This window comes from Gambusia affinis, linkage group LG05, assembly GCF_019740435.1.
Source record: "Gambusia affinis linkage group LG05, SWU_Gaff_1.0, whole genome shotgun sequence".
NCBI classification, from domain to species: domain Eukaryota; kingdom Metazoa; phylum Chordata; class Actinopteri; order Cyprinodontiformes; family Poeciliidae; genus Gambusia; species Gambusia affinis.
The window spans coordinates 30,071,164-30,086,374 of NC_057872.1; the positions used below are offsets into that span (position 1 = coordinate 30,071,164).

At 39.8% G+C, this 15,211-nt stretch overlaps 1 protein-coding gene and 1 long non-coding RNA gene across 2 annotated transcripts in view; one reads left to right on the forward strand and one right to left on the reverse strand.

Moving 5' to 3' along the window:
- Window positions 1–7: 7 nt before the first annotated feature.
- Window positions 8–15,211, reverse strand: part of pear1 (platelet endothelial aggregation receptor 1) — a 58,290-nt gene continuing 43,086 nt past the window's right edge. Inside the window, exons 7-20 of the mRNA XM_044118336.1 lie at window positions 11,512–11,614; window positions 11,265–11,401; window positions 10,802–11,014; window positions 9,849–10,023; window positions 9,631–9,751; window positions 9,389–9,552; window positions 8,532–8,634; window positions 6,823–6,975; window positions 6,531–6,749; window positions 5,739–5,848; window positions 5,537–5,663; window positions 4,293–4,355; window positions 3,249–3,443; window positions 8–2,850 (exon numbers count right to left, since the gene is read on the reverse strand). Of these exons, the coding sequence (XP_043974271.1) occupies window positions 2,711–2,850; window positions 3,249–3,443; window positions 4,293–4,355; window positions 5,537–5,663; window positions 5,739–5,848; window positions 6,531–6,749; window positions 6,823–6,975; window positions 8,532–8,634; window positions 9,389–9,552; window positions 9,631–9,751; window positions 9,849–10,023; window positions 10,802–11,014; window positions 11,265–11,401; window positions 11,512–11,614 (2,023 nt within the window). The 3' untranslated portion in view covers window positions 8–2,710. The remainder of the gene's footprint in view (window positions 2,851–3,248; window positions 3,444–4,292; window positions 4,356–5,536; window positions 5,664–5,738; window positions 5,849–6,530; window positions 6,750–6,822; window positions 6,976–8,531; window positions 8,635–9,388; window positions 9,553–9,630; window positions 9,752–9,848; window positions 10,024–10,801; window positions 11,015–11,264; window positions 11,402–11,511; window positions 11,615–15,211) is intronic.
- On the forward strand, window positions 8,935–9,777 carry LOC122831833. Its single transcript, XR_006370768.1, has 3 exons — window positions 8,935–9,028; window positions 9,342–9,571; window positions 9,642–9,777. It is a non-coding gene; the product is annotated as an uncharacterized LOC122831833 (long non-coding RNA).

Genomic DNA, 15,211 nt, shown 5'->3' on the forward strand with positions numbered 1-15,211 from the left:
CAGCTGAAAAAGTGCAAACAATTTTATTTGTATCATACAAACACTTCTATGTACCCACAGTTACATTCAGAAATACAAGATTACATGTTTAAAAATATTTACAACACAAAATACATTCAGGTGGAATCAGAGAAACTGTTTTTAACTGAAGATCTGCTCTATGGAAAACTATGAAATAATGAATATTCACAAACGTTTGGCGCCCCCTGGTGGTCACGTCTCCATGATCACCGCAGAAAGGCAGAAACTTTATTTCTGATGTCACTACTTCAAAATGCAACACTGACAAAAATGATTTCTTAAACTTCACTGCAAAAACAGAATCTTCAGGATTTTGGTTCCAGTTTGTCACATGAAATAAAATCAACTTTAATTTTTCCAGCCGCATACAGGAAGTTGTTTTAAGTCAATTTTTCAAAATAAAGTATTAATTCCACTGGCATTTTTTTTCACTCAACACGTTTTTCCCATTTTAAGTGAAACAATTTAATATTTCTGCATCTACATTGAAGAATTGAAACAAGCCTGTTGCTGAAAAGTCACTATTTGTCTTAATTCAAGTGTACTAAGTTATTTGGAGTAGAAACTAAACATAAATACTTTAACATTTTATTTTTGCAGTGACTGTAGAGATTTCTGTAATGATGGAAATCAATAGTTATAATTATATAATGCAGTCAGATGTATTTTGTTGCTAATTTGACATTCAGGGCTTTTTATTTATTTATTTTTTTGTAACTAATAAAGTTTGAAACAGCATTTAAATGTTAAAATCCTGAAAAGGTTTGACTGCTCTGAGAATGTTAAGTCATTTATGAAAAAAGGAGGAATGTGAAGTTTTTAAAAGTCTGTTTTTGTACATTTCTCCCAACCGTTTGAGTCAGTAAAATATTTGAACTGTGAACTCTTTTACAAAAACAGTTTATTTAACCGAAGACTGTAGGTAACAGACCTGCTCTGTAATATTCGTCAGTTATGAACCTGAAGGAAGTTAATTTGTTGAGAAATGACATTAAACATTTAATGGTGCAGGAAAAACTCCGGGCTCTAATCTGTGACCTTTACAGCTTCAGGTTGAGAAAATATCTTGTAATTGCAAAACGTTTAATAAAACTATTTTCACTTGACACGAAGTTAATCAAACTCCATTCAGGAAGACTCCAGCTGGAAACTTGTGCATCTAATTAGCGGATTGCTGACGTGTTTATCGTTTATTTCTGTTGTCATTACAACAGTGATAACAACTCTGCAGCTGGAGGAAAGTTTCTGGATCCTCAAGAAGTTCAAGTTGAGCTGCAAAGAATCCTCTGGAAGCTGCTGTAGAGTCATTCATGTTGCCACCAGTGCAGAGCTTGCTCAGCAGATCTGCAGACAGATGGGTGAAAACTTCTGTTTCTGGTCCGTTGAGGGCAGAAGAGATTCTGAAAATGAGCTGTACAGGGTGGAGAAGTTGATGTCTGCAATCCATGTTTGGTTCTTCTCAGAAGACGTTCTCCCAAGATTGAGTTGGATCAAAAGTTAAAGGTCGAGCAACTTCTTCAAAATCAAACCATCAAGAGTTTGGCGATTATCCAGCATGATGAATGATCACAAGGCTCATAACTCCAACAGTAAAACGTTGACTCGAGTTGAGAAAGTCAGAGGGGTTTGTTTGGGGTTTGTTCTCCAGAAAGGTTTGAGAAACCAAAACCAACAAACTGTTTGCCTTGAAAGTCCAGTTTGATTAGTGAGGTGTGAATCTGTAATGAACTCTAAAATCCATGTTGAATTGAATTCTGGTTCAGATGTATATGTGAATGACAAGTGGACAAAAGCAGGAAGTGAACTACGGCGCAGGGGATTCTGGGTAAATACAACCATAACAAACATAAACAGAGTCTAGTGCTAGCATAGACTCTGTTTATGTTTGTGAGGTTTGTAGAGGGTTTGGTTTCTTCAACACAGTGCAGTGGAAGTAAAAAGCAGCTGAAAATGTAACAAATGTTTCAAATTCTGTTACCAAATTGAATCAAATCTACCAGACTGTATGAAAATATCCTTACTGAGCTTTGACATTTAAAATGTATTATTAAGGTTTCTGTATGTAACTTATACAAAAAATATATACATTTTAATATTTATTGAAACTGTCGCTAAGTAGTGACACCATGAAAAAAACTGAACTCCTCTGCCTTCAGATTATCTGTCTCAAATCAAACTCATGACAGTTTTAACAAATATGTAAAATAAAATATTTTTCATATCTGTTACATACTCCAGCTTTAAATACTGCATGACACCAAATAACCATGATTTGTAAATCCGGAGAGCTGTTTGTTTATGTACAATGTTCCTTGTGGTGACACTATATTTACTTCCATATGTACAAAGTTTTCCCAATAATCCTGGAGATCGAAGCTTTTCTTTGGCTTTCATGACGTATTCAGAATCTTTAGTGTTTTTGAGAAGCTGCCGGCTGCATTTTTCTTATTTTGGTTTATAATGTTTTCTACTTCAATGAAGTCAGAAGAGAAAACTGAAAGATGAAATCACGTTGCAGTAAAGCTCCTGGTTTCCTGGTTCTTCAGTCCTGGTGGGAGCAGTACCATCTGATGGCCACAGGGGGGCAGTGCTGCCCTCAAACAGGACCTTACTGAGTTTGTAGGTGAAGAACAAACAGTCTGTTCTTGTCCATCAGCCCAAAGGGAGTTTGGTGACCCCGCGGCGCCTCTCACTGCAGCGTTCTGCGCGGCGAGGGCGGCCGGCGCACCGGAGGCAGGTCGTAGTGTCCCGGGATGTGGCTGTTCACAGGGAGGTCGTAGTGGCTCTGGGGGTCGTCATGAGGGCCGTGACCCAGGGAGCTCTGCCGCTCTGATACAAAATCAGGAGGAGAGGCTTATTAAATCAGAAAACCTAAAAAATAAAACATTTCTGACTTTGAAACTCTGAAATTTCCAGGGGGTTTTTTCTGCAAGAAGATTAATCTCAAAGCTTTTAGCCTGTTTCTAGAAATCTTTTGGATTTTGAAACTCAGTAATTTCCAAGTTTTTTTCTAGAAAATTTCTCAGATATCTCAAACTCTGAAATATCATGTTTTTTCTGGAGAATTTCTTAGATTGGCATCTCTTTCTTGAAACTCGTTAATTTAAAGTTTTTTCTGAAAGTTTGAGGTTCATCACAAAATTTAGAGTTTTTTCTACAAATGTTTTTTCTTTTGAAACTCCTAAATGTCTTTGAATTTTGTGGGAACTTCTTGAGCTGGACCTCACCTCTGCGCAGCGTGGCCATGCTGAACGGCGGCGGGCTGATCTCGGTGTACGCTCGCTCCCGCGGCACGGCCGCCTTCATCTCCATGTAGCTGCTCTCCGGGGGGCAGAACGGCGGGCCGGGCAGGTCCTTGATGGTGGCGTACGGGTTCTCGCTGTTCAGAGAGCTGCTGCTCGCCGCCACCAAGTCCTTCAGCTCTGCTCACAGGCGGGACGAAGGAAAGTCAGCGGTTAGGAGGTTAAACACCCTGCAGACCGGCCGCCAAAGACCCGTCCACTGTAACCGCTCAGGTCATTAAAGGCTCTGAATGAACCGAGGCAGGAAGGTTTATTTATAAAGTATCATTTAAACACAAAATCAGAAACATCAAAACATCACATTTTGAAACTTCATGTTATTAAGAGATTCCCTCACCATGAAGAGCCGCCTTGATTCTGTCATGTTTGACAAATCATTTAATCTCCATGGCAACCATTCTTTTGGAAATTTCTGGGCTTTAAAAAAGGACAATTTCTTAAATGTTCAAATTAATCTCAGAAATTTTCAAGAAAAAACTTGGAATTTTCTGAATTTAAAAAGTTGAAAATCTTCTAGAAAGAAATCTGAAATTTTGAGATTCATCTCAGAAAAAATGTCTGAGACTAAAAAGTTGAAGATTTTCAACTTTTTGAATTTCCAAAAAGTTTTTCTAGGAAATTTCCAAGATTAATTTTAAAATTTCGTAATTTTTTTTATGAAAATATGTTGTTTTTTTATCTCTCTACAGCAGCCCTACACTGTTATAATCAAACAGCTGCAGGTTAAGAATGGATCATCAAGCCAAGAACAATCCTGACCATCAGAACATCTAACAGAGTTAAAGTCCGAAATCCAGAATAAAGAGAAGCAGGAACTGTTGTGTTAGTCCATCCAGGCTGAAACAGATAAACAGTTGGATGTTCCTCTTTATGCTTTCTGACACGTCTGATCCGGCTCTCATAAACCCGTAATGACTGAGGCTGCAGGCAGCAGGAGAGGGAAGCAGAGAAAGTGCGACGATAAACTACCTTTGTTGTAATATTTTCCGAGGCTGGCGCTGTAGCTGTAGCTCCGGTCGATGCCAAACGCTCCTGTAAACCGTAACAGAAACACTTTCATTCAGTCAATCTGTGTCAGGCTAATAAAAAGCAGAAAGGCTGTTAAAATCAACAGCAGGTGGGTGGAATCTGCTGCCAGCCAGTTTTTATGAAGTTCTGGGTGTTTATGGCCTGATATCAGGTCTAGATTAGGAAATATGTGGCTGGTGATAAAGTGGAATAAGAGGGAAAACCTCAGACTGATTAAGGATAAAAGTTTTTGCTTCTAATCAGAGTAAGAAGCAACAATCAGACAAAAAGTGAAGGTTTAATAAATCAGACAGGAAGGATCATATGGCTGAAGACGATCATCACGATATAAACATGTCGTATCAGTCAATATCAATAATTACTGATTAGTGTTTTTAAAAATCTGAAATATTGCTAAACTGATGTTATAATCTTTTCTGTTTTATCCAGTTTTCATTGTGTAACATTTTTTTAATTTTTACACAGTTAGGAGGCAGAGTGGTGAAACCTGAAACTGCTGCTGCGCAAGTTACTCAACAACTTGTTGCTAGGTAACCAAAGAGTGAGAGAGTTGCTAGGTAACCAAAGACTGAGTCAGTTAGTTGATCCACCAGCCTAGCTTAGCTTAGCTAGCGGTGAGAGGGTGAGCGACCTGAGGGAAGTTGAACTCCTCCACCTTCTTCAAAAATAACAAAACTGGTGTCAAACTTTTCATTTGTGACGTCATCATTTAAAGATATAAATAAAGGTTTCCAAAGGTCATGAAAGGTCAACCAGGCCCCACACATTAACCAAATCAGACAGAGCTGCTGTCAATCAACTGCACTATGTTTGTTTGTGCAGCAAAAAAAAAAACAAAAAAAAAACAAAACAGGGCTACTTTTGCTTTGAAGATATTAAAGATGACCCTTGATGACCTCTGGAACCTAGAAACATATATATATATATATATATATATATATATATATATATATATATATATATATATATATATATATATATATATATATATATATATATGTGTGTGTGTGTGTGTGTGTGTGTGTGTGTGTGTGTGTGTCTTTTTCGTTGCACAACTTATTGGAATCAGGTTGGGGACTAACTTGGCATTTGACCTGTTAAAGCTTTTCCTCTGCCTACATCTCCCAGAATGCTTTGCGGTTCCGGATCGGAGTTCAGTGAAGTTATCTCTAAGCTGGACGGACCTGAACCTTTGCGGGTCTCGTGATGCTTCCAGTCTGCAGGCAGAGTGGCGTTGGTCTCGACCCCGAACAGGCCGCGCCGCTCCCTGGCTGCGTTCTTCACGCTGTGGAACAGCTGGTTGTTGGTGTTCTGTGGGACACAAACAGGAACCGATCAGAACCCTGAGAGGCGTCCAGCAGGGGGCGAGAGCGAGCGGCGCTCCACCTTGATGACGCGGTCGTGGTTGTTGGGGAGGTGCGGCAGCGGCGGCCGGTTCTGGCTCAGCGTGTGGTAGCTGGGGTTGGAGTAGTAATGATGGTAGCTGTGGGGAACATCTGCAGGAAAAACAAACATGGCGTCACTCTGCGGCTTCTCAATCAGACCAGAACCTGAACGGTACGGCAGCCTATCAGGGCCAATAAAGATGGAAACAAAGAGCAAATTTCTTCCACAAAAATCTGATATTTTGAGAGCAATTCATACATTTTCTAGAAATGTTAAAAGTTTTCAACTTTTCAAACTTAAAAATTTCAAAGGTTTTTCTAGAACATTTCTGAAACTGATCTCAAAATTGTTGTTTTTTTCCTGGAAATTTTAAAGTTTGGTAGCTCAGAATGGTCCTTGTGTTTTTAGAAAATTGTTGAGATTATTCTCAAAATGTTGGATTTTTTCCCTAGAAAATACTTGACTTTTGAAAATCAATCATTTTAATGCTTTGTCACGAAAATTTCTGAAATTAATCACAAAATATCCAAGTTTTTTTCTTGCTAATGTTGGACTTTTTCAGCTCAGAGATTTTAATGTTTCTTCTACAAAATTTCAGAGATTATTCTCAAAACTTCTGAATTTTTGAGGTATATCTTGCATTACATTCCTCATTCTGATTTTTCCTCTGAAGGTCTGCAGGTGAAGTTAACTCTGAGCTGGACGGACCTGAACCTTTGTAAATTTCAGCCCAGACTCTGCGGCCGGTCCAGGGAGGAGGTGAACTGTTTGCGGTGACGTTCGGGTTCAGACCTGGGACGGCGTATTCGGAGTTGACGGTGCGGCTGGTGGAGAAGGAGACGGTGGGCGTGTGGTTCTGCTTATCCTTCTGCCGGCGCCGGTAGAGCAGCAGCAGAGCCAGCAGCATCACCACCAGCAGGACCAGCACCACGATGCCGCCGATGGCGCCCCACGACTCCCTCTCCCCCGGGGGCAGAGGGACCATGACGCTGCCCACCCGCTCAGAGGAATCTGAAACACAGGAAGGAGAGCTGCAGCAAGCGGAGCGGCTGCCCGTCCCGCCGCGGGTCGGAGCCGGACTCACTGTTCTGGCAGGCGGCGCCCCAGTAGCCCGGCCGGCACACACACTCCCCGGTTTTCCTCAGACACGTGTCGCTGTTGGGACAGTGGTCCGAGCAGGAGCGGTTGCAGTGGGGGCCCCACAGGCCCTCCGGACACGGATCGCTGCAGTGTGGCCCTGGAGGCAAGTAAACCCGCAGTTACTAACCAGAAAACATAAAACTGCTGTGCTCAACATTTACAAAAATATATATTTTCCATTTTCGTTAAAACTCCCCATGTGGTGAGTGGGCCAATAACAAATTTCACTGGATGATAAATTTCCCCTGAAGTTATTGTGATAAACAATAATATTGTTGTTTTGGGATCATTTTTAAGTAATATGAAGATGCAAAATCACTTTCTCAGAGATCAGTAAACTTTAAATTCCAATAAACATTTAATACTGGAATTGGAAGAAACAATAAATATCCAAAATTTAAAAAAACAACAGAAACAACAAATGAAATTAATGAATCTGAGAGCAAAATTATCTTTCAAAAAAAGAGCTAGTTGGGACCAAAGCGTTTATCTGCCGTCATCAGTGGCTATGCTAACTAGCGTTAGCATTCATGGCAGGTTTTATTGAGGTGAAACAGCTTTAGCCTAGCAGAGAACAGGAGGGTGTGAGCATTAGAGTGATTGACAGCGCTAAGACCCGCCTCCTGGCTCTGATTGGTTGTTTCTAATTAGAAGATGTTTTTCATATTATCTGTTTTTCACTATTCTGTCACAACATAATGATAATTTTAACAAGTATGTTCACTTTTAATAAAAACTTCATACTGTAGCTTTAACCCAAAATAATTCTGTCATTGTTCTTCAATCAGAGAGAAAAAGAGAAAAGGAGATGAATGCATGAATTAGCATCCCGTTACCACACTTAGCATGGTAACATTCAACAACAAACAGCTACAGAAAAAGGAAATATAAATTACACCCTGACTTATTGTTCTACTTTATAAATTATCTTGTTATTGCTGAGATTTAGAGGCATTTAAGACTAATCTCAAAATTATTTATTTTATTGGGGCTATAAAAAAACAAAAGAACAACGTGTTAAAGTCCTTATAGTGCCAGGATATTTAAGAAAAACAAAACAAAAAAAAGTGAAAGAAAAAAAAAAACAAAAAAGCTAAAATCTGTGACATTTAGACAGAAATTTTTACACAATCCAAGAATACCTGCAGAAACACCCCCCCCCCCCACACACACACACACACCCCCACCCACACACATATATATTTATAAAATCTCTGTTTTTTCCTCTCATATTTGCAACCATTGTAGCTCAGAAAAGTTTTTTCTACAGAATGTGTGACATTATCTGATTTGTTTTTTGGCAGAAATTTAAATTTAAATTTTTTCTTGAATTCCATCATTAAATCAGAATCATCACGTTGAATATTCTGGTTCATGTTTCATTATTACGGTTAAAGCAGCTCGAACCAGGTGACTTTTTCTGCTGTTTTCTGGACGTTTGCTCCAGATTTGTGGTGAATAGAAGCTGAATGCTGCTTTTCCACTATTAATGAATTATTGACTATTGATTATTGAAGAGTGACCTGTAAGTCAGTTTTTTAGACACTAGATTCTAGAGGAGTTTAGTTTTTTTGCAGTGTGCCGTGTTGTCAAATCCGACTGGGCCAGTTAAAACCTGTGGCTCTGTCCGCCAGCGCCAACCTGGTCACTTACCCGTCCAACCTGGCAGACAGTGGCACTCCCCGCTGGTCGCCTGGCAACCGCTGCTGTGGATACAGTCGCACCTCTTCAGGCAGCCCGGCCCGAACGAGCCCATCTGCATGCAGAACAAGAGCCAGAGTCATCAGGGGATTCTCTCCGCTGGGGGGTCAGACAAAGCGCTACGCTGGCACTGCGGGCCGAGCGCGCAGCCTGTCGGCCTGTCGGCCTGTCGGCCTGTCATGCTGACGGCCTGGCACGCTGACGGCCTGGCACGCTGACGGCAGGAACGCAGCGCATCCAAAATACAGATTAATGCAAACGGAGCAGCAGGAACCACAGTAAACATGTCCTGTAATCTCTGTGATCGACGCGCTGCTCTCTTTAAAAACACTGACAGGACATTTCTCTTCCTTTCAGTGAATTGGTTTGTTGGGACATGAGCCGTGGCTCCAGGCCACAGAAGTAAATCTGAGCTTTTACTGAAACCATCGCATCTCGCCTAATTTCAGGTAAAACTGCAGTTTTTCCAACTCAATCACTGTTTAATGTTATAAATTAACAAGAAGATCTAGATCACTAAAGTTACAGACATCAGTTTTAATGTCCCATTTGAGGTCTGGATTTGACTAGGCCATTTTCAGCAACTGGATTCTTTGATTAAACAGTTTAATAATCAGATCTGCACCATAAGTTTAAAAAAGAGAGAATATTTCCTCAAAAACCTTTTTTAGATCAATATCAGAAAATTTCTAGGAAAAGTATGGAAATTAAAAACAAATGATAACAAATGATCTCTAATGATAACTCCATTTTTCCTCTCAGCTCTTGCACATTAAATTCCCAATTTGGTGAAGAAATAAAGGTCTTACGCCACAGGGCTGGTCACAGAGCGCCCCCTGCCATCCAGCTGAGCATTTGCACGATCCGTCTGCCGGGTCACATTTGGCCCCGTTGGTACAGCGGCAGGTGGCGTTGCACCCAGGGCCCCAGGTGCCGTCAGCGCAGGGGACGGAGCAGTCTGGGCCTTGCCAGCCTGCAGGCGCAACAGAAGGGTGAAAAATGGCAGCGTGAACGTTTCTGATCCGTTTCATGTTTCCTGACAATTTCTTACCCTCTTTGCAGAAGCACGTGCCGTCGACCGGTGAGCAGTCGATAAAGTTTTCACAGGAGCATTCCAGGGAGCAGTTCTTCCCGTAGACGCCGCTTTTACAGGGACTCTCGCAGTGAACGCCCTGATGACGTAAAAAATGGAATAAAAATAAATGCCAGAAGTCAGCGGAGAAACTAACAATTAGAAATCGATTTAAAATAAGGCTCTATGTGGATCACCGTGAATCCGGGGGAGCAGTGGCATCGTCCCGTGGCGCTGTCACACACGCCTCCGTTCACACACAGACACGGCTCCATGCAGCCGTCGCCGTAGAAACCGTGAGGACACGTCTCGTTGCAGAACAGACCCGCCCAGCCCGGCTGGCAGGTGCATTCGCCTTTCATCGGATGGCAGCTACAGAGGGACAAAACAGCAGCAAAGTGGGTCGTTTCCTCCAACCACTGCAGGAGGTCAAAGGTCGCTGCTGGGTTACGTTTGATCCACTGACACAAATCAATTTGCTTTTATCAATTTAGATATCAGAACATGAAGGGCAGAAAGCTGAAGACATGGCAACACGCCAGAAACCAAGAGATTAACCAGAGTAAAGAATGTAAAGTCATTTAAAATGCTGCTGCAGCAGAAAAACAAACTAATATCTACATCTAGTTTCATTTGTTTACCAGTTATAAGCTCAGTATCATAAACACTCATGTCTTGGTGGCAACAGTTCAGTGAAAAATCCCTGAACAGGTTAATTTTTCTTAACTGTCCTGAGTGAAGTCGTTGCAGCACCGTTTCCAAATCTAACCAGATCCGTGTCAAATGTTTGTGCAGCACAAAGCTTCATTTGAGCCGCTATCACTTTAAAGACTCATAAAAACATTTCCAGAGGTTATGGGAGGTCATCATTAACATTCTCAAAGCAAGAGCAGCACAAACCAAAATCTTTGCTGCACAAAGGAAACTTGTTGGTTTGATTTTGTGGGGAGGTTGACCTCTGATGACCTCTAGAGACGTTTTATATTAATATCTTTAAAATGAAACCAAAACAAAACATTTTTGCTGCACAAACATTTCACACCCTTTTTGTTAGATTTGAAGAAGGTGGTGGGGGGGAACTTCACTCAGGTCGAAAGGTCAACCTGCTGAACATGGCGACCTTTAGACGCTGACATTCAGGCCTTCCCACCTCAGAGTGTGTTTCTCCTCACAGAGACATTTGTGCTCGCAGTGCATGCCGTAGTTCCCAGGCGCACACATCCGGTTCCTGCACTGCGGCCCGCTGAATCCGGGCTCACAAAAGCAGCTGCCGTCGATGTTGAAGCAGCGCGCGCCGTTTGCACAGTTGCACACACCTTTACAGTCCTGGCCGTAGGTACCTGCAGGGCACTCCTCATTACACCTGAAGGACCAAACAGACGGACTCATGGAGGAGATCCAGGTCACCTCCAGACAAAACAGGTTCTGCATGCACAATCTGTTTCTGAGTTTGATAAGTCGAAAATTTGCTAGAAACAAATCAGAAATGTTGAGATTAATCTCAGAATTTTTCAGAAAAAACAAAAGGAAAATTTCTGTTTTCCAAATTTAAAAAAAAAAAAAATTGCCAGAAAGAAATTGGGAAATTGTGAGATTAATCAAGACAAACCCACCTGTTGCCAGTGAAACCTTCTCTACATTGGCAGCGTCCAGTTAAGGGCTCACATTTAGCGTCGTTGTGGCAAACACACTCCTCTGAGCAGTTCTTCCCAAACCGTCCCTCTGGACATTGCTCCGTGCAGATCGCACCCTGCCAAACAATGCTGCATATTAGATCCAAGCTGGTGTTACAGGACACAATCCAGACGTTTTATCTGCACAATCTGGATTATCAATCACACTGGGATGATGGGAACGTACCGTCCATCCAGCCAGACAGGCGCAGACCCCGTTGCCCTTACAGCGGCCCTCGTTCTGGCAGGGGCATCTCGGCTGGCATGAGCCTTTACACGTCTTCGCACAGCTGCAGGAGTGACAGAGAGACGGAGACAGTCTATCCATGATCTGGCCAAAACAAGTTGGGGACATTCCTGAGGAATAAAGTCAATGTTTTTGTCTTGTTTTTTAAACCATGAGTACAAATGTTGATGTGCTGATTCTCTGAATCAGTGTCAGTTAAGAGACATTAGACTGAGACAAATGTGTGCAAAACTTTATTGAATTTGTTGAATACTATTGTAGGAAAAACACAATTTCAACCTGTGGTGTGTTAATTAAATAAGAAAGGGGATTAAAATCACACTTGAATAAGTTTTTTCACACAGTAAATCATGAAAAACGTATCGTCCTCCATCACTTCCTGTCGTTTTCTTAGCGGTTTCAGTCAGTAGTAACATCGTATAACTGGTGTGATGCTAAAAAATGTTCCATTGCAGTTTTGCAAACAACACTAATTTTGAAACAAAACAAAAAAAACATCTCATCTTAAGCAAATTCAATTATATTAATTCAATTATGATAATAATGAAATTCCTCAAATCTAATGCAGAATTGAGTGAAATCTGCATTAATTTCATCAATTATATGAGCTGCGCTTGGAATCGTGCAAACTAAAAAACAAAACAAAAAAAAAACTTGTTTTTTGATCAAAAAGATTTGAAGTGGTTTGTCGAAAACACTTTTTTCCTATAACACGAGTCACATGACCAACAACCGGATGTTGACGTCAATGCAAACCACGAAGAAGAAAAGGCCTGGGAGTAGTTGGAGGATCATGATGCGGAGTTTTTGTTTTTTTATGATTTTTTGCCTGAACACAGTTATTCATGTGTGATTTTTATTTCATTTCTTATTTAATGGAAAAGCCAAAACTACTAAATTGTGTTTTTTCGACATTAACGAAATATTGACAAATTTTTTTGAACATGTGTAACCGATTCTTCTTTCAGTGTTTTTTGTCACATCAGCTCGTTTCAGGACGTTTGGCTTAAACTTTGTGAGAACATTCTGGAGGTAAAATGGACACATTTCAAATATTCATAACTCAGTACGGGGCTGTTTCTCATCCTGATTGTTGCCAAGTTTCTGCTGTTTCCCTCAGAGGTGCTGAGGTTTGAAACTGGCAGGATGATGGCTCTGTCTGTAAACGCGTTGTGGGGAAGAGTTTTGTTTACGCGTCTTCTGGGGCGGCTAAAAACTGGGTGTAACGGATGAGTCATGGAGCAGACCGGGGGGCGTCTTTCCATCTTCAAATTAAGTTGGAGAAAAGCAAAACAGCCCTTTATTAAAACCATAAAAGATCCGCGTCTCACTTACCTACAGGGAAAATTAAGATAATGAAGCGATCTGTAATGAAGCTGAGTAAAGAGTCTCCCTGAAGAAATACTTGGAGTGCTTTAAAGATGCTTCATACCAAACCAGGAAGTAGACTGTGTTCATTTTAGCTCTGAAAATGGAGATGTTAAGATTTCTGAGCCTAAAGCCCAGGCAGTCGATCTCCACCTGAAAACATCAACAATCTGACCTGAACGGCTCCAACGCTGTAAATAAAAGAAACGAATCAAAGATTATTTGGTTCAAAGGGTTTTATGAGGCTACAAAATGCACAACCTTGATTTAAAGTCTTAGAAATAAATTACACCCAGAGTCTGGCAGGAGTTACATTTACTCACATTGACTTGAGTAACTCTTTGAAAAATAGAGTATTTTTTTAATAAGCTGAACTTTTTGCTTTAACTTGAGTCGTTTTATTTTATTATTATTTAGTAATTTCACTGAATGAAGAACAAAAACGTTTTTAAAAAAACAGAACCACACAGACACACACCTGCAGTTTTTGTCACATTTATAAACTTTATATTCAAATAAATTAATTTGGAAATGTTTTGTTTTTTTCTGCCAGCTTTTGTTATGTAATTACGGTATTTATCTGAATTATTTTTCATTTTGGTTCATAATTACCCAAAATCTCCAACATAACTTCAGTTTGGTGCATCTGATGATGTAATTTTTATAAATTAAACTGTTGATGTTTTGATCAGTTATTCTTGGGTAATTTCTTGGTATTTTCTGACATGTTGAAGCAGCGCTGGACGTTACTGGAGTAAATTTTTAGGTACTTTACCCACCTCTGACTACAGCCTCATTTCATTTGATACTTTCGTGCTTCAGGATGTTTTAGCAATCATTTGGTCTCTACCTGGTTACTAAAAATTTCCTTTAAATCCACAAAAAAACATTTTTCTTGCAGTTATTGTGCAGCCAATGTAAACTTGGTGACCCCAAGACTCTTTACTGCAGATTTAAAACAGTGGCTACTCTTTAAAGTTTCTTTAAATTCAGATTAATGTGCAAATAAAAAGTATACATCTATTTCAGTGACATTTGTTTACCAGACATTTGTTTATGACACGTGGTTTTTTATTTAAATGAATTTTGAGGCCTGGAAATATTTCAAAGTTTTCATAAGTGGTGGGAGAGAAACTGTGAAATAATATTATTTTAGTGTATTTTATGTATTATTTTTGTTTTCTATGTCAGAGTATCAGGCCAACATAGTTAGGAAGAAAAAGAGGAATATATCCCCCCCACAAAAACCAGAAATTTTTAGATTAATTAAAAATATTTTTCAGTTTAAAAAGTCAAAAACCTGTGAGAAAAAACTGATATGTTGAGATTAATCTGATCAATGTTCTTGGAAAACATTGAAACTTTTCTCTTGGAGTGAAGCAGAGAATCATCCATTGTTTCACATCAAACCCGGTCCTGGTTAAAATCCCACAGATGTTTAGAAAACGCCGCGGCTTTATGTTACGTGGTTGCTATGGAAACCTGGTGACACCAAGACCTTCTTACTGCAAACTAAAATGCTCACCGCTGCCCCACCCTGCAGCCCAAACCTCAGGATGGAAGCTTTTGTTCTGGGGAGGTTTCTGATGAACTTTGAGGTCTGCAGGGTCCAGGATGGAGTTTCATTCTCTGATCCTGGAGTAACTCTGTGAGGATTGGTTGGTTCAAAGGTTGAATCAACTTCAGATGGTTTAAAAGGCATTTTAACATTTTGCTGACTGATGCACAGACAATACTGCAAAATATGGAAAGCTAAATTTTTATTTGACATTTTCTCCATTTTATTTACTATTTTGATTTTAGTCGGTAATGAGTTCTGTTGTGAACATGTAACCAGAAACATTTCCACCACAATCCCCTTTTGATAAGCTGTTATATTTTGCAGCAGGTTTCTCCACCGCAGAGCCGCTGGACGGTTCTGAAACTTTTCCATTTTCAGCTGCAGGATCAAACCAGCTTGATCAAATTCACTGGCAGCCAGTTGGAAAGATGAAAATGGAAAAAAACTCTTTCTTGAATTTCTCATGTGATGTAATATAATATAATATAATATAATATAATATAATATAATATAATATAATATAATATAATATAATATAATATAATATAATATAATATAATATAATATAATATAATATAATATAATATAATATAATATAATATAATATAATACATAATAAACACTTTTTGCAAAAACAACAAGTCTTACCAAGTATTTTTGTCTGGTTTCTTGAGCAAATATCTTACTACACTCGAAATAAGGCTAACTTAC